Here is a 25,241-nt window from a genome sequence, read left to right as displayed (position 1 = left end):
TGCTCCAGGGAGCCAGCATGAGCCCCCTCAGCTCTGGCATGGAGAGCAGACCCGCCTTACCTGGGAGACACGGCACTGGGGAGCTCAGCTTTGGTCCCGGGGCCCAGCTGGGCCAGCCTGTCCACGCTGCCCTCCTTTGTGGCAGCCTCTGCGGGGGCCAGTCGTGGACACGGCTCCTCCACGGCCAGCTCCTGTGGGCCACACAGTCACTTCATATGCACCACTCTCCCTACCCTGCTCCCTGCACCCCTGGTAGCCCCATCCAGGACAGGCCTGGTGGCCCTGTTGGACAGCCAAGGCTGCAGGGCCTTGAGGAGGCTGGGCTGCATCTCCTGCAGACCCTAACTCTCTTTCCACTCTTGCTGCTTTCCAGCCCAGTTTACTTGTCCCCACAGCCCTGGTCCCAGGCTGATGGTCATCCCTGAAAGTAAGGTGGGGCCTGATGGAGCTTCAACCCCACTTCACATCCCACAGCATGGACTCACCACTGCAGGGACCTCTACTCCTGGCTCTTCCTGCTGCCGCAGTATTCCTGCTTTCTTCTTGTCTGTCTCGCCCTGGAGGACAGGGAGTGGGATCAGAGCAGGATGGAGTATCCCGAACGGGGCAGCTGCCAGTGACCCATGCCTGGCTTCACAGAACACACGCTCCCACAGGGGAGCCTGACATCCCCCTGGGAGCGGCCCCAGACGATGCCCCCCATCGGTACCTGTCTGCCTGCACTGTGAAAAAGAAGAGGAAAGAAGGGAAGGAGCAGCCCTGGGCAGGTGCTGCTGGGAGCTGTGGTCTCAGAGGGAGCTGCAGGCACTGCGGGGATGCTGGGCTGGCTGGGGAGGGAAGGGGGTGAGAGGTGGTGGTGGTGGTGATGTAACTCACAGGGCTGCCCGACTCTTGATCCTGCCCTTTCTGGCTGTGCAGACTGCCGATCTCAGTCTGGGAACCAGAATGAGAGACTCCCTCAAAGAAACGCCTGCAGAGAAACAGACAGACGAACGGACGGACAGACAGACAGACGGGAGAGAAAAAGGCAGGAATAAGAGAGGAACAAAGTCACCATGATCCCAGCACATCCCCGCTAGCCTGTCCCAAGCACAGAGCACTGTGGAGAGGTCTCCCAACGAAACACAGGTCCAGATACCCAAGTGTCCGAGCGCCTTGTGGCCTCGGAGCGGACCTGCCAGCAGGCTCCCAGCCCCACGCACCACGGTCTGCTGCAGCAACACTGCGTGCAGGGACAGGATGAAGCCACCTCAGACCAACGGGGCTAAACTTGAAACCCCAGGGAGCTGGAGGTAGGATCCCTGTCTCCTCATCAGCAGTGATTTCTCTCTCTGGTAATTCCCTACCACTGCAGTGCAGCGTGAGGAACCATCTCACTGGTGTCCCTGTCAATATCTTTCTGCCCACTCTGCACCACCACGGCTTCCACAGGTTTCTGCTGCCTTCCATTCTGCTCTTCCTTTTCCAGGGAGGGTGTCTTGCCTCTGACTGATGCTGCTGCACACTTCCAGCAGCAGCTTCCACCTTCCCCTTTCCCGAAGCTCTGTAGACCACGGTATTGCACACAGAACCACACCTCAGGCAGTGCAGCAGCACAACGATGTCCTATTCTGCTCCCAGCATTTAAATTTGCCTTTTTTATGGTCTCTGAGCTGATGTTTTGGTAGAGCTTCACAGTACAATTCCATTCCCAAGTCACAATGGTCAACACAAGACCTTGGGGCAGCCAGACTATCTCTGCCACAGTGTGAGTGTCCACCTTAGAGTCCCCTTTTTCCACCCATTATTTACTTGCCAGGGACCCCATCCACTTCCTGTGGGCTGCTCAAAGGCCAGTCTTTAGGAAACAAGCAGTCTCTATCACTGGATTTCACCTACCAGCTCTTTCAGGACCCCTTCAGCAACTGCAGCCCATCTGCAGTGTCTCACTTCCCTGCAGGAGGTCCAAGCCCACTTCCCTCTAGGCTCTATGTATGTATTTGCTCACTAACTCCCAAGAAAAGCTTCTCCTGATTTCCCTGGTGTGAAGATGGGGATAGCAGGTCGCAGGTTTCCAGGGATGGCCACAGAGGCATAGCGTATAGAGCAGATCTGTTAGAACACTGCCAGAATTTCCGCTCACCTGGATGTAGCTGCAGCTTTCTGCAGGACACCTATGGACCTCTGAACATTCTGGCTGCTCCTTTGACTTCCCTTTTAATGTGTTTCCTCATTTCTACACAGCTGTGCTACTAGGCACAACAGTGTTCATCAGGTTCTTTGCTTCTACTGCTCCTTCAGGGAAGTTTCATGTCTGCAAATGATGGTTTCCCACCCCAGAACAACTCTTCAGCAGCAGTTTATGCTGGGAGAACTCAAGGCTCAATTTTCCTCTCACTGGCTCCATGACCAGCTGTTTCATGACATGTCCATTTACCAAAGCTACAGGTTTAGAGTTGGCATTGTGCCCTGGTGGGACATTTTCTCCAGGTCACATAAGGATACACGGTGTCTCCTGTTACTAACATATTTCTGCTGTCCCCACCCCTCCAATCTCTGCTGCTGGATCTCAGACATTGTCACCATCCTGTCACAGCCATTATTCTAAACTTGCCTTTTTCTCAGCCTGCAATTTCAAACCATACAGACGTTAATAACTTTAAGTCAAACTAGAGAAATGTGTGAGTCTTCTAGTAGTTCACACTTTGATCAGTGTCTCTCCCACACTCCTCTGTCCTGTCCCAGTAATCCTACCAGAATGTGACACACCCCGGTGCTGCTGGCACCTCAAAAAGGTATCTTCAGTCCCTCTTTTTCCTTAGACATTGGATGTGTTCAGCTTCACAGAATCATCACAGAATCATCGAGTCATTTGGCTGGAAAAGACCTTTGAGATCAAGTCCAACCATACCTGTCCACTATTAAACCATGTCCCCGAGCACCAAATCTGCCCATCTTTTAAACACCTCCAGGGATGGTGACTCAACCACTCCCTGGGCAGTTGTTCCAGAGCCTGAGAACCCTTGCAGGGAAGAAATTTTTCCTGATATCCAATCTCAACCTCCCCGATGCAACTTGAGGCCATTTCCTCTTATCCTATCACTTGTTACTTGGGAGAAGAGACCAGCACCCACCTCGCTACAACCTGCTTTTAGGCAGTTGTAGACAGCGATAAGGTCTCCCCTCAGAATCCTTTCCTCCAGGCTAAACAACCCCAGTTCCCTCAGCCACTTCTCATAAGATTGTATACACTTGGTCTGGCTTTCAAAACCCCATTTAAACAGAGCTGTCTCCCCATGGAAGCTGTGACTGTTTCTGCCCTCTCTTACTAGCAATTCGGAAGCTTTCACCCCTTGGTGTCACACCAAACATCGAGCCCTTCTGCAACTCTCAGCTCTCCCTATTCCATCGTTTAAAGTCTCCTAGAGGTATGATTGAGTCTGAGCCTCAGCACGCTGAGGTTTAGGTAAATGCCAACCCTTCCATCCCATACGAGGACAGGCTGAGAGAGCTGGGGTTGTTCAGCCTAGAGAAGGCTCCAGGGAGACTTCAGAGCAGCCTTCCAGTACTGAAAGGGGCTACAGAAAAGCTGGGGAGCGGCTCCTGATCAGGGAGTGTGGGGATAGGATGAGGGGGAGTGGTTTTAAGCGGAATGAGGGGAGATTTAGATGAGATATAAGGCAGAAAAGTTTTCTTGTGAGGGTGGTGAGGCACCAGCACAGGTTTCCCAGAAAAGTTGTGGAAGCCTCATCCCTGGAGGTGTTCCAGGCCAGGTTGCGTGAGGCTTTGAGCAACCTGATCCAGTGGGAGGTGTTCCTGTCCGTGGGTGATCTTTACAGTCGCTTCTAACCCAAACCATTCTGTGGTTCTATGATGCACAGCCTCCTTCTGTTTTCAATGAATATGCCCCCTTCTCCCCCATCCATTTTCCCGGTAGCCTATGGAGACATTCGCTCCTTCACCTCTGAAGGCTCTGACTGCTGAGTTCTTGCCCAAGAGCCTCAGTTATAGCTCTGTTTTTGCCCCTGCACAGAAGCAGCCTACAACCATGTGGCCAATCAGGAGGATGGCTGTCTGCTCCCAAGACCAGTGGCCCAGTCTAGAGCACCAGCCACTGCTCACCCTTAGGGACTACATTAATGCCTTTGCTCCACAGAGATTTTCATAGTGAGATCAGCAAGGCCGTCTGTGACAATAAATAAATCCAATGCCTTGGATTTACAGGCTGGGCTGCAAGGTCATCGCCAGCTGAGAAGGCCACGCAGGGCTTGGGAACCATGCAGTCTGCACTAAGGACCTTGGCAGTCAGCTCCCATATCTCCTTGGAAGAAGTACAGATCCAGTGATGTGAACTCCAGGGGATATATACTCAGCACTGCCAAACACTGAGGGACTGGGGAACAAACCAAGCTAGGGACAAACAGCCCAGGGTCCAGCAGGCTGTCCTGCCAGAGAGAGCAGGAAACATCCACGGAAGGCTGGCACAGGAGGTACAAGCACAAACCAGCACTTACTCTAAGATGCTCTCCCAGTGACCAGACCATAGAATCACAGAATCATGGAACATTTTGGGTTGGAAGAGACCTTAAAGAGCATTCAGTTCCAATCCCCCTGCCATGGGCAGGAACACCTCCCACTGCATAAGGTTGCTCATCCAAGTCTCATCCAACCTGGCCTTGGACACCTCCACGGATGGAGGCAGCCATAACTTCCCTGGACAACCTGTGCCAGTGTCTCACTACTCTCACAGGAAAGCATTTCTTCTTAATATCATATCCAAATTTCCCCTCTTTCAGCTTAAACCCATTTCCCCTCGTCCTATCCCTGCACTCCCTGATAAAGAGCCCCTCCTCAGCTTTCCTGTAGCCCCCTGTGTAGTACTGGAAGGCTGCTCTAAGGTCCCCCCAGAGTCTTCTCATTTCCAGGCTGAACAACCCCAACTCTTTCAGCCTGTCCTTGTACGAGAGGTGCTCTAGCCCTCAGATTATCTTTGCAGTCTTTTCTGGACTTGCTCTAACACATTCATTTCCTCCCTGTGCCAAGGACTCCAGAACTGAATGCAGACTCCAGGTGAGGTGTCACCAGAGCAGAGTAGAGGAGCAAAATCCCCTACCTCACTCTGCTGGTCCCAATTCTTCTGATGCAGCCCAGGACACAGATGGCTTTCTGGGCTGCAAGTGCACATTGGTGGCTGATGTTGAGCTTCTCATCCACCAGTACTCCAAGCCCTTCTCTTCGAGGCTGCTCTCAAAACATTTTCCACCCAGACTGTAATTGTGCTTGGGATTGCCTTGACAACTTTTCTCCCACAGCACCTTTGTTTCCTTTGATAAGGGACCATATGAAACTTCTTTGGGAGTCCAACCAAACCACCTAAGCAGCTCCCCCTTGCACACCTGCCTTCTGTCTCCTCCAAGACTTGTGGGTCTGTGGAAAACACGACTTCTGTCCTGTTCCTCTCTCTTCCTCAGTGCACCACAGGTTCCTGAATCCAGCAGATTTAATTTGAAACGGTTTGCCTGTGGCAGACCAAGCCTGCTACCCCTGCTCAGTACCTTCAGCAGGGACTCCAACTAATCCAAATTACATTTAAATACTAAATTACAGAAACAATAATGACAAGCAAGCTCGGCTCGGCTAGAAGAGACCCAGCATGCTGTGAAGCAGCCAAGAAGAAAGACAATAAAAGGCAAATTTATCAATGAAGGACAGCATGAAAACAGAACAGCCATGAGCAGAGAGGCCAGGTGAACGCAGATCACGTGGGAGAAAAGCCTGGTTTCACCACATGGTCCACTGGAGACCTCTGTGACAAGTCAGCAGTGCTTGGCAGAGCAAGTCAAGCCACTGAGTGCCTGGAGGTGAGGAACACTGCTGATGGTTGCTAGTCATGTGCCTCTTTGGAGGGTGGGAATGCAACATGTAGATCTCACAGGGACACAAGGACTGGCCCAAGTAGTCACAAAGTGCTCAAAGGACAGCCATGCTTTAGTGTGGAGAGCCCGGAGAAGGGCAGGACTGTCGGCAGAAAGATAGGAGAGCTGGGAGCTGCAGGGACTTAGATCAAGTAGACAACGCTTCCAATCAGTGTCAGGTGCTGGGCTGGCAGGAAATTAAATGAAACTAAATGTGAAGGAAGCTGGTTTCAATGGGCAGTTTTGAGTTTATTAAACAGGATATGAAAGTGAGGAGCTCAGTGGTGCCAGCAGAAGATGGCAATGGGACTGGAGACAAGACAATGCCTGCAACAAGACATTGGCCCAAGCAACAGAAAAGTGTCAGAGGGGGTTTCTCCACATCCCATAGACTGTGCTGTTGGCCTGTGACTCCCTGCAAACCCTTACCTCAAGGTGGGCTTGGGTGTGCTGTGTACACTCTCGTTGTCCTCAATCTCCGGGCCACTGTCACTGTTGTTGCACTCTTCCAGGCTGTCATAGAGCAAGCCCAGGTCTTCCTCCACCTCCTGGGTCTGGTCTACAGGGTCAGAGTCCAGGACCTGTGGGACCAAGCCCAGAGGTAATGAAGAGTTTTGGAGTCACCTGCATCCCAGGCCAGGCTCATACAAGCTCCTTCCCAGCCACAAGGCACGCCACAGTACTGTTCCCACCATAGGGAGCCAAACCCAGGCTGTGGAAGAAGCAAGTTGATACTGTCATTGGGCCAAAGGAGGGTGCCATAAGCACGACATCCCACAGTGTCTCAGAAACCAATCATACTCGGAAGTAAGACGCCTGGGAGGACCTCCAGTGGCTGTGCTGCACACTCAGTGTAGGCTCCCAGCTATGGCCAGCTACCCCCAAGGTTATCACAGAATCACAGAACGGTTTGTGTTGGAAGGGACCTTAAAGATCATTCAGTTCCAACCCCCTGCCACGGGCAGGGACACCTCCCACTGGACCAGGCTACTCAAGACCCCATCCATGCTGGCCTTGAGCCCTTCCAGGGACAGGGCATCCACAACTTCTCTGGGCAACCTGTGCCAGTGCCTCACCACCCTCATCATGAAGAATTTCTTCTCCTGATGTTAGTGGCCTCTCAGTCGCGCCCCGGCAATACCAGCTCCTGGAGCAGAGCCTGTTATGACAGCACCCTTCTTCCCCTGGTCCCTCTCCCCAACAGGAATGTGGTTTTGATTTGAGCCTGAGGCTCAGAGCTGCCTTTATGAGGGAGGTGGCTTTGGAAAAGCCAAGGCCCAGTCTGTGCCGTGTCTCACCCAACCATTGGCAGCACCCTTGAGCACCTGCGTCTCACACTCTGTGCTCCCAGTGAATGGGAACCAGCACTCTGACACCTACACATCTTCAGGAGACACTCCCGGTGGGGCAGCCTTCCTGCTTCTTACCTCTTCCGTCACTTTAAACCTCTTCAGCAATGCCACAAATTTCTGCTTGAAGTTTGGTTGCTAAAAGAAAACAAAGGAAGAAGGAAAGTCAGCAGTACTCTCAAACCATGTTCCAAAAGAGCTAACGTACAGGCCACAGTTGCCTTCTTTAACATGCTGTCCACTCCTTTTTGGATCCACAGGCCCAAGGTCAGCTATGACCTCCCTTGGTCTTTAAATCTGCTGTAGTATTTGGACTAAATCCAGACTCTGCAAGAAACCACTGTCTCTGGGCACGAGGGAGGGTGCAAGGACTCAAACTGCCTGTGCTACAAGCTGGAATAGACTTTCTCTCCATTCAAATCCCTTTTTCCCTAGACCATCTGGTTGAGGAACACTGTCTTGAAGCAAGAAATGATGGGAAAGAAACTCAGGAAGAAGGTGCCCAGGGACCTGCCAGGCTGAAGCAGGTGGGGACGAGATGCTTGGAAAGCACTGGGCTGGCAGGACAGCTCCCTGCTTCTGCTGACAAGCAGAGGAGTTGCTAAGGGGTCACCCTTCCTCATGCCAACCTTCCTCTTCCTCAAGGAGGGAAGAAGAAGAGACCATGTCACATCAACAAGTCAAAACTGTGTCGCACGCGTGTCATCACTGACACGAAGCCAGGCTAAGCACAGCACAGACCATGAGCTGGGCTACAGCTCTGAGCACCACACTAACTCATCACGGACAAGAGGTTCACCCCTTCTTGGAGTCGAGGGCTCTCTCCCCTGCTCTGCACCACTGCCAGCACCTCCCCAAGCCCTCCCCACTCCCAGAAGGGAGAGGAGGAACCAAAGCTCTTCCATCCCTTTGATCATATTGTAAATGCTGATGTTACTCTGGTCATTGATGTGGTTCGGATCATTTTCCTCCTAGCCTTCTTGGTTTTCCTCAAGTCATCCTCTTCATCAAACAGATCCTGCAGGCAGAAGGTCACAGCACATCAGAGCAACTCAGCATGCAGGGAGAAGCATCTCCTAGAAGTACACCTGCCCCATGCTGCCCCCCCCATTTTGAAAACTTTTGGTCCACTCTGCTTCCAAAGTCTTGCTTCTCATTTCTCCCACCTCTCTCTGCGCAGATCCTTCTCTCTCCTTAGCACCGTCCTGCAGCACTTTTACCCTCAGGCCCCTCCAGAGGGACAGATTCCAGTGAGATTCAGAGGAGAGACAGCAGCTCCCTGCAGAAGTCCTTGTTACAATCTAAGATTCTTCTCTCTGCACTCAGCAGCCTCCCCATGACCCATGTGTTGTTCTTCTGCTCTCTCCTCTCCAGGGTTAGCTCAGAGGGCATAGCATCTGAGCTCACAAAAAGTGTTCTCTCAGGGATCAGCATCAACAATCCACACAGCTCGCAGGGACACAAGACCCTGCACAGGGGGTTGTCCCGGCACTTGATCAGCAAATTACCACAAGTCTTTTTTGGCCTCAAGTGTAGGCACCACAACCAGAGGACAACAAACAGCAGTGGCACAGCTCGTCACAGGGCTGGGGTGGGTTTGCTACCACTGACCACTTTCAGACCCAGACTGTACTTCTTCCTAAAATCTCTGTTCTCTCTCAGAGAAAGGGCAGCCTTTGGCCTATTATCACAGGGAGACAGAAGAAAAATCACAGTGCAAGATGGAAGGGGCTCGGCAGGGGTTTTATGCTGGAGACCAGACAGCTCCAAGGACAGACAGGTGAGACCTAAGGCTCTTCAAAGCTCATTGCCCCACCATGGACATGACAGAAGCCCACAGTTCTTCCTGATGTCAAGTATTGTGCTCTCTGCCCTCTGAAACCATGACAAATGTTTACGGGGGACACGAGAGGACTCAGGGGTATCAAGACCCTTGACCTCTGACTCTTGCCCAAGAAACAAGACCAGGACATAAGCCACCTTGCCAGGCCTTCCTTACCTGACCCTGCACAGCATCATCGCTGGCTTCCTGCTCTGAGGAGAAGCTGTCATCCTCTTCTTCGGAGTAGTTATCGATGTCTGGGGAACGATCTGAAAGCAGACAGCGCAGATGTCTCAGCTAAGCATGATGCCTGCCATGGCTCCAGTGAAACAACTGTTATTGCTGGCAGGCACTTGGGGATGCACTCCATTACCCATGTTCCTGACACAAACGCTTGCCTTAAGCTCTGGGATGAGCACTAACACACCTGAAGCTTTGATTTTGGGACCTGAGGGGACGCTCCCATCCTCGTGGTCAATGGGCTGACTGGACAAAGAGTAGATGCTTATTTCGGCCACTCGGATGTTCACATCCTTCATGTTGCTGTGGAGGCCGAGAAGCTGCCCGCCGTCCGTCGGGTGCTGCATCACCTAGGCAGACAGACAAGGTCCCTGCCAGGGGGGCACAAGGGCAGCTGGTAGCTCACCCCTCTGTCTTACAGCTAGCCAACAAGCCAGAGCACTCATAGCACCAAGCGCCTGCCAGCCAGCCCACCCAACTGCCTTCTCAGCACTGGCACAGGGAGGCTAGGCCGAACTCCCTTGTGTTCCCAGCACCCAGTACCTCAGCCATGTTAATGATTCCCACTGCCAGGGTCTTGTAGCCCAGGATCGTGCGGTTCTTGTATCTCTTCCTCCTCTGCAGCATGATTTGTAGTTTGTTGCCATCTCTCTTAAGAAAGTGTGGGTACTGGTGAAGAGAAGCACAGGGAATGCGGCAGAATGAGAGCACAGCTCAGCATGACACGCAGGTAGAAACTCTTCCTCAGTGCTGATGTACAGCGGGATTTGACCTGCTGAGCTTTGAGGTTCCCCTCAAAGGCCACCCACATTCCACATCATCCTCCAAATCCCCATGCCCAGCAAAATAAAACCTGGAGCAATGGAGCAGCTGGCCAGCAGCAGGAATCTGTGCTGCTACGATCTGAGCATGGGCAACCACAGAAGGCCCCTCCTCAGAGGCTGCCTGCTTTCCACAGAGCCCCCAAAGCTGTGCTTGCTGAGGAATGAGAAGTGTGGGGAGCACCAGGGAGCCCAGGGAACCAGGCAACACAAGGTACCTGCAGTGAGAAGGTCAGCTCCAGCTCGGTCTCCATCAGTCCACCAGGTGGGAGAACGTATTCATTTGATCTCAGGACTCGCTTTGAACCCTACAAGAAGATCGGTAGACATGCACAGCTAAGCTGGAGCATCTTGGCCACAGACTCCACCGCACCTCACACACAAGTGAACAGTGTTCACAGTCCACAAGGAAAGAGCCAGTGCCTCACCTCTGCTCTGTTCCAGCTCACAGAGCTACCTTACACATAGCAACCAACACTTTCCAAAATCCTGCAGTCTCTCCCAAGCTGCCAAAGGCCCCTTCTGCTTTCCCACCTGCTCAGGGATGCACTCTGTTACCCTTGTCCTGATCCAAATGCTTGCCTTAAGGTCTGTGATGAGTGCTAACACACCTGAAACTTTGATTTTAGGACCTGAGGGAATGCACTCATCCTCGTGGTCAATGGGTGACTGGACAAAGAGCACGTGCTCTTCCCAAGCCTACTCTGCTTAATCTGGCTCCTTGCACCTGGAGCCGACCGGACGCTGTAGAGCTGATGCTGCTAAAGCCAGAGGGAGCTCTGTGTACAGCACCAGCAGGAGAAGAAAAGGGCCCCAACACACTACCTAGCCAGGAAAGGGATGGGTCCTGCAGCACAACTCCACCTCCCAGCAGGCAGACCCCTGCCCAAGCACAGCTAGCCAGATATCTCTACCGCGACCAAGGCAGGATGTCCCAGAGGAACAGGGATCCACCTTACTTGTCCACCTTGTCCCTCAGAAAACTCCTCCCAGTCTTCTCCTCGGGCAACAGTCCTTACCTCTCCATGCACAAACAAATGTTTTTGTGCCCCAGGAGGGCAGTACAAGAGGCACCCTAACCGCACGTCCGTTCCCACTGTTTACTTCTGTTCTATCTCTACAGATTGGCTGCTGACGCAGATGCTGAATGACTCAGGGGAGGAAAAATGCTGCCTGCATGCACCAGGCTCCCTTGGTCACAGGGTGGCACAACTCACAGCCCCTCCCAAAAGGTCCATGCCCACTGGCTGTGTTCCTGCATGGCTGTGGGATCAGCTCCAGCTATAAAATATCCATGGTGATTCCTTCCTCTCTCCTGCCTCCCTGTGAATGGGCCAGCAAGCTGAGACATGGATTTAGGGAAGCAACAGGACAGGCCAGGACAACTGTTCTTGCGAAAAATCATTGCTGCTTTTGTGAGTGCTCCTTAAACTGTGGACTAGCGAGCAGATGGGTCAAAGCTAATCAAGCAGACACAGCAGTCATAGAATCAGAATAGTTAAGTTTGGAAATGACGTCTAAGATCATCAAGTCCAGCTGTCAGCCCAGCACCACTATGCTTACTAAACCACGTTCTGAAGTGCCATGGTCCCACTTCAAATACGTTGCCCCTTCCTGGGGCCTCACTGCATTCCCACACCCTTCTCAGATTGCTCCTGACAAACACCATGGCCAACAGGATCCTAAACTGGCCACGGCAACTTAGATAAATACCAGATTTGGCTAAAGTTGGGTGAGGTTGGAGCCTTGGTGAGGCCAGAGCCTCATCTCCACTGTGAATGGGACAGGCGCCTCACAAATCATGCCAGGAGCACACAGGTGGCACTGTAAAGGAGACCACAGCTACATCCCCTCTGCAATCCGAGGCGTGTTCCTGCACCCAGCGAGAGCTAAGGAAGTTATTGCCGATGGGAATGTAAGCCTGGATGGTGCTGATAGAAGTGCTTTCTTGTACCTCTGTTGGTGGTGTTACCCATGTTAGCAACCAAACCACCTACAGAGGGAAGGCAAGGACGGCCTTCACATTTGTCAAAGATGCAGCATTATAGTTTCACTGACACCCAGGCAAAGACTCTAGCAAGACTCTCCTTGGTCCTCAAGAGGCCCAGCTTGAGCTGCCTGCAACAGTGCTCCCAGAGGCGAGGCTTTCCTGTGAGAAGTCTTTCTAAAACCAAAGAGCAGGGGTAGAGCCCATCCCCTTCACCGTCTGTAAGCACTCCTAGTCAGGAATGCTCTGACCCTTCCTTCCTGAACTCTTCTTTAATCAGAGATGATAGGTGGTCACTCCGACAGTGATCATTTACGTCAGTGCGTTTCCCACTTGCTGCTTGTTGCAGGGAGATTATCGACCCAGGATTTCTTCTTTCAACAAAACTCACACGCTGGAGCAATTATTCTTGAAGATGCTATTTCTGGGGACAGAGTTACAACAGAGGACAGCCTGGGTGGTGCATCCAGTGAACGAAGATTTCATAAACATCGCCATCCTGTCCGTTACTGTCATTTACTGCTATGGAAATTCCACACCCAGCTCCAAGCTAAGACTCCAGTCCCCGGTGAAACACTGGAGCACATCCATGGGGCATTCAAGAACTGGAACAAAGGTTGGTTCATTATCACAATGAAAGCAGAACACAGTGGCAGCAGAGCTCAGAGACCCCAAAACAACCAAACTTTTTAAGTCCAGGACAGTTCTTTATGACTGCAATGACCTGGCAGGCTGGACACTGGCTGAGCTTGAGCCCAAGGAGATATCTGGTCTGTGGGGTCACACGAAGGGAGAGAGATCATAATGTCAGAGGATCAGCTCCCAGGCCATCATGGAGCACAGCACCTGAGCCACAGGGTAGGAAACAGGCTGGAAACTCTACTGCAAACGCACGAGGTATAGTCCTCTCAAGAAGGCAAAGTCAATGCCCAACACACCAAGTTCAGCCTGCAAGGCACGCAGGGTTTCATAAAATGGATGGCACCCACATATCCAGTAGGATCACCTTCAAGAGCAACCTAGCACTCAGCAGAAACTAGCACTGGTCCAATTAAATGGATTAGAAAACAGCAGCACGGGGCTACTGTCTGCCAATCAGCAATAGGGATTAGAACAATTTGGGATTTCTAGTAAAAATTTTCATGAGGTTCAACAAAGGCAAAAGCAAAGTCCTTTCTAGGACATCCCATGACTTTGCTGCCTGGGAAGAATGCCAGGCAGCAGGGCAGGCTCTGCAAAGGGACAAGGGAATCCTGGGGGACATCAAGGTACCCCTACATCAGCAGCATGTCCTTTTACAGTAATGACACCAATCTCAGCCTTGGGAATTATGCAGGCAGAGAAAAGGGATTGCTCCCCACCATCCAACACTGGTGACACCACAACTGGATTCCAGAGCCAGTCTGGGCTTCCCGGTACAAGACAGACATTGGCAGACTGGAGCAAGTCCAGGAGAAGATATCAGGATGGTCAGGGGCTGAAGCACAGGACATCCAGGAGAGGCTGAGTGAGGTGGGTTTGTTCAGCCGGAAAAAGGATAAAGGAGTACTTCACTGCTGCCTACACTGAGCAGGAGGATGCAGAGAAGACAGAAGTGAACTCTAGAGGTGCGCAAGGACAGAGTGAGAAGCAATGGAGATAAGCTGGAACATGGGAAATTACCATCGGATGGTAGATTATATATTCTTTTTAATCTTAAAGTGCAGTCAAACCTTGGGATAGGACACAGAAACACTAAGGATTCTCTACCCCTCGAGAAATTCAAACCTCAACTGGACGTGGTTTGATGTAGCATCTGATGTAGTCAGCTGTTCTGCAATTCAAGTCATGTCAGGAAGGACTGATTTTTCAGCACAACAGCTGAGTATCACCAGGAGTACCTACAGGGAAACTTGGTATCGGACTGTTACAGTGAAGATCACAGATGGCAAAGACTGACAAGGAAGTGAAAAGCAATAGAGAGAGCTTGTGGTCACAGAACTTCACCACCTAATAGACTGAAAACATACAGGAGCTTTCACCACTACACAGGCATGTGATGCCCAGGGCTGGTTTGGAAAGTACAATTTCAAGTATAAATCTATTTAAAACAAAGCACTGAGCCTAGAAGTGCACATCAAACCTGGAAAAGCAGAGAAAATTAACACAGTACAGGAGACCAGCCAAGACAGACAGCAAAGCACCACCCAGAATTCAAGCTAAAGGTGTATTTTGGGAGAGAACAGCCCAAATATCATCAGCAAATTTAGTTATTTCGGGGGGTAGCTCGGATGCTCAGGAGTGGAAAACTCTACAAGTGTTTGCAAAATGATTAGAAACAAAGCACAAGGAACGTGTAGACAGAAAACTCTGCAAGTACGTTCTGCGCATAACAAGAAGGAATAAGAAATCCAAGTTCCTGCAGGGAGCAGGGGCAGGGCAGCAGGCAGGGCCAACGCGCTTCTCACAGCCTGGCCTGTTTTGTGGCCCTTATACCATTTCACTGTACAAGAGCCGCCAGCATTATCCCTCTACAGCAGCACCAAGGGCTGAACCTGAGTCACCAGCCACATCCCACACAAGAGGCTGCAGGAGGATCTGCATCCCTCCCACAGGACCTGAAAGTTCTGGGAGTGCTGGGGCTTGTTTTCTTCTTTCTTTGATTATTTCCTCTATTGCTGGCTCACTACTGGGTGATGGTGAATTTAGTCTCTCTGCCAGGAGGGAGCAGCACATTTTCCTTCACATCACAATCAGTTACAGTGCCAAGACAGGTATCTGCACCTTTCTGGAGGTGAGTCAGGCACATCTGAATCTCTTAGTGCCATGCTGAACAATGCACAGAAGGAAACGCTCTATGACAGTCTGTTAAAACAAATAAAGGGGGATAAAAGCTCAAAAACCACTCAAGTGATATGAAAGTAAGTCCCTTTTTCACAGAAGTCAAGCTTTATCTCACTGGGAGCCACTGAACATTAACTATTCAAATCAATTCTGGGAAATGGGTATGATCTGTAGGCACAGAAAGCTCCCTTAGTCCTCTGACAGCAGTCTTTTCAGAAGAAGGAGCAGATAGCTGCACATGCCACACTTGGAAGCTGTTTATTAAGCCCAGAGGGCATGATGACTGTGAGGAGATCAGATATTCCAGACAGGCTTACACTATCTTTTGGGTCACGTACATTCATCGAGCAGGCTGTCTCCAGCACTGGGACTGTTGTCTTGGTGCCAGCCCCACTCAGGCAGGGTCAGAGCTTTGTTTCCATGCAATTTGCCTTTCAGAGCAGCAGCTTCCTGACAGGCAACTTCCTTAATCCAACACAGCTACTACTGAAATGACAGCAAACACTGCTCCCCTTTCCATGAGCTCCCAGCTTCCCCCCTCAGGAATTTGCAGGTCCTCCACAAATTACATGCATCAGCTGTTTCCATTCAAAAGATGGAGATGGCAACACTTGCTGGGCAGCCTTCAAACAGCTTCTTACCAGCGTGACTCATCTGTTACCTAGGAGAGGAGCAGGAGGGATGGATCCATGTGAAGCCATTCTGTAGGCAGGCTGCGCTGAAGCTGCCTACAGCTTCCATCTGCCTTCCAGGAAGGCTCAGCAGTCCCTGACCCTGCCAAGGCGCCTGGTCAGACAGGTGGAAGCAGCCACCCCACTCCCACAAGGAGCGTTGAGCCACAGGGTAATGTAGGCAGAAGCATCCTCCTCCGGTCTCCTTCAGCTTTGCAGGGAACCTTGCAGAGGCCACGTAGAAAGGTGTCCATGTTTAAATCAAGATTGTGACTGCACCCTCCATTCCCTGGCAGTGAAGAGCCTCCATGGCCTCAAACAGTCCCTGCAGAGTCTTGTTAATTTATTTTGCCCACAGGGTGCAAGGCTGGCCAGTGGCAGGGATGGGAGTGATCTCTTTGAAAGAGCTGGAGTCCCACTGTGCAGTCTCACAGCACATAAGAGAGGGGACAACTGAGGACACACACGCTCAGCACATGGCAGCGCAAGCATATGGGGGACTGCATGGGAGCGCAAGGTTCTGCAGTCTGGAGAAGCGCCAACAGCACAGGAGATAACAGGAGTGAGGGACCAGTCCAGCCCTCCCAGCTACATGGGACCCACAGCCCTCAGCTGGCTCTTAGCCCCCAAGTCCAGTGCTGCTGGCAACATTGATTGCTCTTGTGTTTCCAGAGGCCAGGCAGCTCTCCCCCGCCCACACTGTTCCCTCATTAAAGACTACGCCAAAAGGCACAGGTCTGGGGGCTGAAAGCCCAGTGCTCTCAGCTCTCTGGAACGGCACCACACACAGTGATGGAAAGGCCAGCAAAGTGGGACACTGACCAATAGTGTGTAGGCCACAGCTTCTTCCTGCTGTCCCCGCCCCAGGCCCCCCGTTCCACTCATCTTGCTTTCAGTTCCTTCTCTGCAAGTGAATCAGGTCTGCCATGAAGGCAAACCTCGTCTCCCAGAGCTCCACTAATACGGCAGCTTCCAGCGCTAATCCAGGATTTAGATCCTAATGTGTGTGGCACAAAGAGCTCTGTGGGAGTACAAAGCTGATGAGCTCCCGCCCCACGGCACTTTCAATGGGATCAGCAGCTTTTCCGCCAGCTGACAAGAACGAAGGAAGGACACCGGCATCCTGGCTGGGTTAGGGGAGCTATGGCAAGGACAGCATACTCAAGAGGCATCTTGCTTCCGTGCTGTCCTTTGGCAGGCAGAAAGGATGCACTTACACCCACAGGGACCCATTCCTTCACTACCAGCTGCAGAGAGGGAGCGGGGAGGATAGCACATACCAGGATGGTAGCAAATTCCCTCTCCCCTTGGTGGCAAAGATCCTCTCCCTCCTCTTTGCCTGGTTCAGAGAAGAGGCACCAGGCCTAGCAGGGAAGTGCAGAGAAAGGGAGGGGACAGAAGAGGTAGCAGTGAGATCGCACAGGGTGCAAATGTCACTGGAAGTCCCACACAGAACCTCTGATTCCTTGCATCTTTTCCTTCCCACCTTTCACTCTCCAGGGACGGAGAGGGCACTGCTGGAAAACACCTAGCGCTGGACTTGTCTGAAGGGTCAGGAATGGTGGGATGGGGGATGCCAAACTCCGAGAGGAGAGCCTTGGCTGAGGCAAGCAGGGAAGCAAGACGCAGTCTGTCCCAACACAGAGGCCGAACCAAATTCATTCCTGACACAAAGCAGCACCAGGCACTTTCTGCTGTCCCTGGGGCATCATTCCAATCTGTCCGAGAGCCAAAATCTCCCCAAGGGTGCTAACCAAGATGGAAGCAAGGGGTCGGCACAAGGCAAGAGACATGCAGACCAGCACTTCACAGAGGGTATGAGGATGGGCTTGCTGCCATCAGGCACTAGCAAGGAGAGGAGCCTACCTGAATCTTCACAGCGATAAGCACAGAGCTCAGCTCTTTGTCCAACTCTTTCAGCACCGTGAGTTTCTTCAGGCGCAGACTGCAGAGCCTGTAAGACAGAGAGAATGGAACACATTCAGGCACCACCATCCCTGGGGCCCTGCCACATGGTACCCGGTGCTCGGAAAGCAGCCTGGATGCTTGGCCCAGCTGCAGGCACAAGCTTAGCTGAGGAACACTGGCATTCACGCGCCACTGAGACAGTCCATTGGGGAAAAAAGGAAAGAAGGAAAATTAACGGAGCTAAAGCAAGCTTAAGGGATTAGCATGCAACAGGAAGTCCAACAGCAGGCCATGTGGTAAAGAGATCCCTTCCCAAGTAGGGCTGTTGCCAGCTCTGCTTAAATCTACCTTGGCCACAGTGCTGTTTATTTATAAAGCAAAGCACTTAAATCCACTCTTATCCTGGACTTAGTTAAGGCAAATGTTCCCATGCAGACATCACAACTCAGCTCTTCCCTTGCACAGCACCACACAGAGCTGGATTGGGAAGCCAGGAGGCAGCAGCTCCGCAGGATGTTCACATAGCAGAGCTGCCCTGACAGTCACATCCTGGGAAATCAAGCATGGTAAGTGGCGTTTCCAGGAAAAATCCACAAAGAAGCCCGAGGCTGAGTGAGAGGAGCTGCTTTTGCTACTCAAAGGATTAGTCAGTGCCTGTGAGGCAGCCAGCTGCCCAACCTCCTGCCTAGGAGCCTGCAGCAGGAGTCCTATGGAGACCACTGCCGAGGAACTCCATGTCAGGCAGTTTTGAAACCAGGCACGTTCTGAAAAGCAACATCAACACTCTCCTGTTTTGCCAGCCAGCCTCTGTGCTCCATGCTCAGTGTCTGCATCGCTGCAGCTAGTGGGACCCAGGACCCTTGCAGATACCTGCGATTTAGGCCACCATTCCTGGGGGACAAACAGGCTTATACTTCCAAATATCTTTCTGTCTGACAAACTCTGAAGGCCAAATCTATTCCCCTCTGCGATACTGGAAAGGGTAGGACAGACAGCCACATTGCAGGACAGGTTCAGGGCTTAGCAAGCACTCACCCCCTACCACGTCCCTGCCCTCCCTGCTAAAATTATTTCAGCTTGTGCAGAAGGTTTGCTGGACCATGACTGTATCCCTGCTGCTCTGCCCTTTGCATTTGGATAGCAGGGCATGGTGGAGACCAGAAGTCAGGAAGCTGGGATTGCAGGCAAGCTCTACACGCCTCTGCCAGATGGCCTGGATTCTTTCGGCCAAAAGCCAGGTCTACAGCCCCCTCATAGCCTGTGCACCCCAGCACTGTCATCAGTGATCCCATCTTTGTCCACCCTTCTCCTCCAAGCCTCTGCTTGTAGGGAGGGGGAAATCTTACCATTTAGGGCAGGCTTTTTGTTACCTAGAAAGGTTAGAAGTGAGCTGTGGTGAGTATTCCCAAAGATAAGGAGGGAAAGTAGGGCAGGACTGAGTGGGATAAGATGGGGTACAGCAACTACACCTAAGGAAAAGCTTGCCAAGAGGCCAGGCTTAGCTAACACCGTCACTAACCAGCACCTGCTTTGACTGTCCCTCATGCCCAGACAAGCGACAGAGAGGAATGAGGCTTGAATGCGTAAGATCAGGAGAGAACATGTACTCTAATATTCCATACAACACTGACCTTGCCATGACAGTTACCTACATGGAAAAGTTATCCCCAAAAGAATAAAACTCCCATAAGAATACCCAGTATTAATTTGAGGATATTAAGAGATTGCAATGCTACCTGGCAGTTGTTCTGGCAGTAAAAACACACTCCTTATCCACACTAATCCATTCATTACCTCTTCACGCCCCTCTCTGAGGCACTCAGGAGTCCAGCCAGTACTGGTATTTTATCTTGGTGAAAAGTACATGCAGACTGAGCAGCTCCGCCCACTCAAGCAGCTCTTTCATTTCCAATAAGGCACTTTAAAGCTTCTTTCTTCTCTTTCTACCCCTCTCCAGCTTTCAAGACCTCTTTTTACACAGTGGGAGTACTGCACTCTGTGGGACCCACTGTTTACACAGTGGGACCTGTGCCCTGGTCCTTCCTACACCACAAGCAGGAAGGTGGTTTCCCTGCCCCGCTCCACCACTCAAAGCTCTCCCCGGTTCATGTATAGGTCGTACCCTGCAATTCCAACCCCTTCTCAACACAGTGCTTTCCGAAAAACCCTTCCCAGAGGGATCAGCACACACACTGTGGAGTCTAAATGCACGTATTAGCAGCACAAGGGCATGCAGTTTTGAAAGGGTGCTCCCCAGCACTACAGCTTGACCCTCATGATATTACTTCACCAATTCTCACATCACCCAGATCTGTGTCACCATTGCATGTCAGCTCCAGTACCAACAGCAGTGGGTGTCGTGGTAATCCACGCAGGTCTCTACAGGACAGCATGGATCCACACTGATCAGAACAGTATGCCTCTCAGAACACTTCAGCCAAATCCCATGGCAACCACCTGGTGGCCTTGCCCAGAACCGATCACTGATACCCCCGAGTCACTGCACTTTTTGGTACGTAAGTTATAAATCTGGATCTGCTTGCTCCTACAATTAAACAGAATAAATAGCTACTGCTCTTGAGCTGTGGAACCACTGCAAGGGCTTCCTCTGCATTGACCTGTGGGGAACATGACTGTAACACTTAAGGTAACAAGGAAAATGAGCTCCGAGAGGAGCGTCTGACTGCCACCTGGAACTCCAGTGCTCCTACACTTCACTACTGGGTGTTTACTGGTGAGAGGTACTCACCATTGCCTGGTATTACCTTCAAAACAAGATCCATCCTTCTCTCCAACACTAACTGGGATGGCCAGTCAGCCCCCTTCTTGATTGTGACTTTGTAAACATACAACAAAATAAAGTAGCTCCCACTCTCCACTCATTCCACTCCCCCTCCTTACCACATCTGGCACCCAGCAGGAGCACATAATCCCACCACCGCTGCCGGCTGTGGAGGTAAAGAACAGGGGTGTGTGTACAGATACACACATCCATCACTGCTACCAGTGCCGGTGAAGATTATGGTAAGGAAAAGGAACACACATACGCATGCACAAACACAAGGACCCTGACAGCACCACCCTCAGCTAAGCAGCATGCACATGTGTGCACCGACACACATGCACCTCAGCTAAGCAAGCACTGACTTAACACTGAACACTTAATGCCTGACACTGCTTAAAGAAACTACGAAGCCCAAAGCCCATGTGAATCTGTAAGCTTAGGTATGGGAACAGAGAAGATTTCACTGCTGCTGATACCTCTGCCTCCACAGCACACTATGGAATTTGCTCTGATGATTGTAGTGAAGTTGTGGTGAGGCGGCTGTCGGGCTCTTCTCCCAAGTAACAAGCAGTAGAATGAGACGAAATGGCCTCAAGTTGCACCAGGGAAGGTTTAGATTATACGTTAGGAAAAAATTATTCACTGAAAGGGTGGTCAAGCACTAGAAGAGGCTGCCCAGGGAAGTGCTGGAGTCACCTCCTCTGGGGATGTTTAAAAGATATGTAAATGTGGTGGGACATGCTTTAATGGCAGTGCTAGGTTTATGTTTGGACTCAAATGATTTTAAAGGTCTTTTCCACCTGAACAATTCTATGATTCTGTGACTTTTGCAGCTGGGATTCTGAACTGCAAGCAACTACATCAAAATAAGGCAAAGGGGTGAAGGAGAGCGAAAGGAGCAAACCCAGGAACTCACCGAGTTAACTGTCTGCTAGCACTGACACCTCAAAGGTGACATTTTCTAGAGTGAGAAATTTTCTAGAGCATGTTAAGCATCATCCTAGGCACATTCTTCCTTTTTGATCCTGCTCCAGATTGCAGCTTCCCAGCTGTTTCCTCCCTCTCTAAATGATGAATATGGAGTTTTTGCTCTGAAGTCTGATGAAACACAGCACTGTCACCAACCTGTGAGTTCATCTTGGAGAGCAAAGCTTCTGTAACACGCATTTTGTGAAAGCCAGTGCCAGCAACAAAGCGCTGACTCCAGCTGCTGTCTGTAAACTCATCCAACCTTCTGTACCAACGGGTGACTGCTGCTCACAGATGACATGCACAGTGGCTGTTCCAGGGCAGGTTTAAATTGGATATAAGGAAAAATTCCTTTATTGACAGAGTGGTGAAGCATTGGCACTGGCTGCCCAGGGAAGTAGTGGAGTCTCCATCCCTGGAGGTGTTCAAAAAACATAGAATCATAGAATCACTAAGTTGGAAAACACCTCTTAGATCATCGAGTGCAACCATTCCTATCTGCCACTAAACCATGTAGCTGTGGGTCTTCAAGACATGGTTTAGTAGGCATGGTGCTGTTGGGCTGATGGTTGGACTGGATGAACTTAGAGGTCTTTTCCAACCTCAATGGTTCTGTGATCATAGTTTTAATGTTGCACTTCAAGGCCAACATCTCAGTGAATGGCACACACCTCCAAAGCCCACGAAAGGGGAATACAAACCAGAGGTACAATCCCTAAGGCTCGCAGAGAGGGAAGGAAAACAGGATGAAAATACATCAGTGAACAGTACAGAAGGAGCAGGTCAGAGCCTGTGCTTTGCCCGTAAGCCTGAGAGCAACTAGAAAGAAGAAAATAATTCTGACCTCCCTAGACTTGGGGGTACATCGTTCACTGTGAAAGAGCAGCAGCTTTAGAAGCACCCTGCAAAACTGGAGCTGCACAACTATCCAAAACATATCCATAAGCAGGCAAAGGTGCTGGCAGAGAAGCAGCCTGAGCTCTGTGTGAACAAGGAACCTCAGACAACTCTTTCTGCACAGGACACAGATGCTGCCAAGGCAGAAGTGCCAAGGAGCACTGCTACTGGGATCGTACATGGAAGATGAAGGCTGGAGTGTAAAGCGAGGCAGCAACAAGGGCTCTCCAAACAGTCCATCTGGCCACTAACGGGATATAAAACCTTAACAGCAGGTCTCACGCTCCCTTTGAGCAGATCTGGTACATTTTTTATTGCTGTTCAGTGCTTGGCTTGCTGACTGGCAGCTCATTCTCCAGGCAGCACTGTTTTCCTGAATATTCACACTGATTTCTCCCAGTGGCAGCAGACGAGCTCCCTGGGTTTTGCCTGCAGCTCCTATGTCACCTAAAAATGTTAGAGCACATCCACCTTTCCCAGCACTGTCCCTCCACACATCTTTGGCAACACTCTCACCCTTACTAGACGCACAGCCGCAGGCTAAGCTTTTGGTAGCTGCACTTCAGCAGTTCCTCAATATTTTACCTGACTTTGACAGCTCAGGTTTGCCTTTCTAGGCAATATCCACCTCTGAGACTGGGCTTCTGGAAAGATGCCAGATGTTCAGTAACAAGGTATGGGATACTCCTGCACCCCTGGCTCAACCACCATGCAGCACTGATTTCCTGCACAGCTTCCCACCAGGAGACAGACAGCCAGGACTAGATACCCCAGGTGATGGAGATGCCCTGCAAGGTGGCTGGTCTCAGAGCACTTTGTAAAAGCTCTGATCAAGGAGTGTCCAGCCCTATATCTCACCTCCGACAGCAGCCAAAGCAGATGCCAAGGGCAGAGTACACAGACCAGGTGGGAACAGTGAGATAGCGCCCAGAATGCACTCTCAGACACAGCTCTCTGAAATCTTGATACTTCCTGAGCTCTGAGCGATACGGATGAGACCCCACTGACGCATGCAGAGGGGAGGAGAGACCTACTCCACTTTCAGAAACCAAGTCCCTGTTGCCAGCAAACAGGAGCAAAGAACTGGGACAGCAGGAGGCTCTTCGTCAGTCTCTGCAGCTCCAGTGTCACGACAGGTAGGTGGGTCAATGGCACACTTTAAAGATGAACTGGGATGGGGGCGGATACCAACCTGCTTTCAGAGCCTGCCCAAGGGAAAGCATGATAGAACACACAAGGCTTCCTGGCACACTCTTGCCTCTCTGCCCATCAGCAACTGCTGCGGCCTGAGAAGGGCACCGAAGTGGTGAAAGATGCCAAACGCCATGACAGCATCTCACTGAGGTCCCCAGAGAAAGAACACGGGCCAAGGCCGCCAAATGCCATCAGTATGCCAGATCCTCCAGGTGAGTTACGCAATGTGGTCCAGCACAGCCACTTGGATGCTGCCTGGCAATCCTCTCCTTGCTGTGTGAGAGGCATTTTGGCTCCACAGCATCCTGGCTGACAGCAACTTGCTGCCAATAGTAGGTGTCTTCCCTGCTGCTGGATCTAGAGTAGACTTCCGTTACTGCAAATTGCAGTAGGCTGGATTTGTCCCACTTCCCAGGTGATCTTCCCAAGGGAAACACCAGTTCTGGAGTCCTCAGCACAGGAAGGAAACAAATCTGTTAGAGCGAGCGCAGAGGAGGCCACGAAGATGATCCCAGGGCTGGAGCACCTCCCACGCAAGGACAGGCTGAGAGAGGTGGGCTTGTTCAGCCTGGAGAAGAGAAGGCTCCCGGGAGACCTCAGAGCAGCCTTCCAATACTGAAAGGGGCTTCAGGAAAAGCTGTGAAGCATTTAACAGATTATGGCTCTGTTTGCCTTAGGAAATCCTGCCTCTTTTCCCATGTGAGCGTTCCTGTTCCCCTCCATCTCCTTCCAAGTGTCTTAGGACAGACCAAAAGCAGGGCCAAAGATCAGACATTCTAGAGGACTGGCTCACACTCTTCTTCCTTTTGTCTCTGAGGCTTAGAACAGCAGAGGAAGGTAAAGTCCCTGCTGAGAGAGGGCTCCTTCTCCCCACACAGCAAGCTGGCCGCACTATGTGGGAGGGGAACAGAAGGCTACAGCGTGCTGGAAACAGCAAGAAATGCCAGTGTTAGCATGGTATACATTACCAAGAGCAAGATGCTAACCTCAGTCAGGACAAATGGGAGGCAAAGAGAAGAGAACGGGGTCCTGCAAGTAGGTATGCCCACTTTTCCTTGTCTTTGTGGCTGGCTACGTGCAGCTTCCCCAGAGTCCTCTTCTCAGCCTGTGTCCTGGCTAGCACACACCGCCTGGGACGGCCATTCCAGACAGACTACAGCCTCTTTTCAAAGAGGTCAGTGCAGCACATTAAACAGGACCCTCAGCACCACTGTGTTGAATCAGAGCACCTCACTTTTTCATTTTTCCCTTTCTCACAGGAGAGAAAGCCCATCCCAACAGCCCCCACTGTTCTCATCTGACTGGGCACTCCATTCCTAACTGCACAAAACATCACCATCTCACCATGCATGTACATTTATCAGGCATGCCCTGCTCGGATCAGTCCTTGGAAGAGCGCCAAACTCTTTAATCTCTGGGCAGATGATCTCGGAACAGCTCTGGTTTGGTCAATGACTTGACCTTGAGCTTGCTGCACCCAGCTGCTCTATCGAACACACTCCAAAGCAGCTTTCCCACCGCAGAGACCACACAAGGGTCTGCCCAGCAGCTCTGACTGCCACCCAGAGGCCTCCTGAGAATGGCATGCTCTCCCATTACAAACCCTTTGCGCCCTGCTGTGTTCTGATCTGTATTTCGTGGTACTGCAATACCACTGAGGCAGCACAGTCACTCACAACAGATGCGCAGGAAGGAGCAGATGACACTCCAAAGAGATACAGGACAAGGCACAGCACACAAAACAGGCTGGGTCAAATGTGCCTACAAGATAAGGATGCTCACAGAAGGGACAAGAATACTTGACAGACCACATGCACGTCTCAGCCAGCAGCAGCAGCTGCTAGGAATCATCAGCAACAGCTATCAGAGCTGCTTGCAGCC

The 25,241-nt window shown here is 51.4% G+C and overlaps 1 protein-coding gene across 2 annotated transcripts in view; it reads right to left on the bottom strand.

The window, feature by feature from the left end:
• LOC104060739 (phosphofurin acidic cluster sorting protein 2) overlaps nucleotides 1-25,241 on the bottom strand; it is a 71,517-nt gene that overhangs the window by 5,525 nt on the left and 40,751 nt on the right. For both annotated transcript variants that reach the window (XM_054061729.1, XM_054061730.1), the window contains exons 2-12: nucleotides 17,474-17,561; nucleotides 10,345-10,434; nucleotides 9,849-9,974; nucleotides 9,493-9,655; nucleotides 9,243-9,334; nucleotides 8,181-8,261; nucleotides 7,322-7,381; nucleotides 6,324-6,475; nucleotides 877-970; nucleotides 486-557; nucleotides 61-191 (exon numbers count right to left, since the gene is read on the bottom strand). In XM_054061729.1, the coding sequence (XP_053917704.1) occupies nucleotides 61-191; nucleotides 486-557; nucleotides 877-970; nucleotides 6,324-6,475; nucleotides 7,322-7,381; nucleotides 8,181-8,261; nucleotides 9,243-9,334; nucleotides 9,493-9,655; nucleotides 9,849-9,974; nucleotides 10,345-10,434; nucleotides 17,474-17,561 (1,149 nt within the window). The remainder of the gene's footprint in view (nucleotides 1-60; nucleotides 192-485; nucleotides 558-876; nucleotides 971-6,323; nucleotides 6,476-7,321; nucleotides 7,382-8,180; nucleotides 8,262-9,242; nucleotides 9,335-9,492; nucleotides 9,656-9,848; nucleotides 9,975-10,344; nucleotides 10,435-17,473; nucleotides 17,562-25,241) is intronic.

Source organism: Cuculus canorus, chromosome 3 (genome assembly GCF_017976375.1).
Source record: "Cuculus canorus isolate bCucCan1 chromosome 3, bCucCan1.pri, whole genome shotgun sequence".
Lineage (NCBI taxonomy): Eukaryota > Metazoa > Chordata > Aves > Cuculiformes > Cuculidae > Cuculus > Cuculus canorus.
The sequence above is the reverse complement of the archived record's forward strand: the minus strand, read 5'-3'. Positions and strand labels throughout refer to the sequence as shown.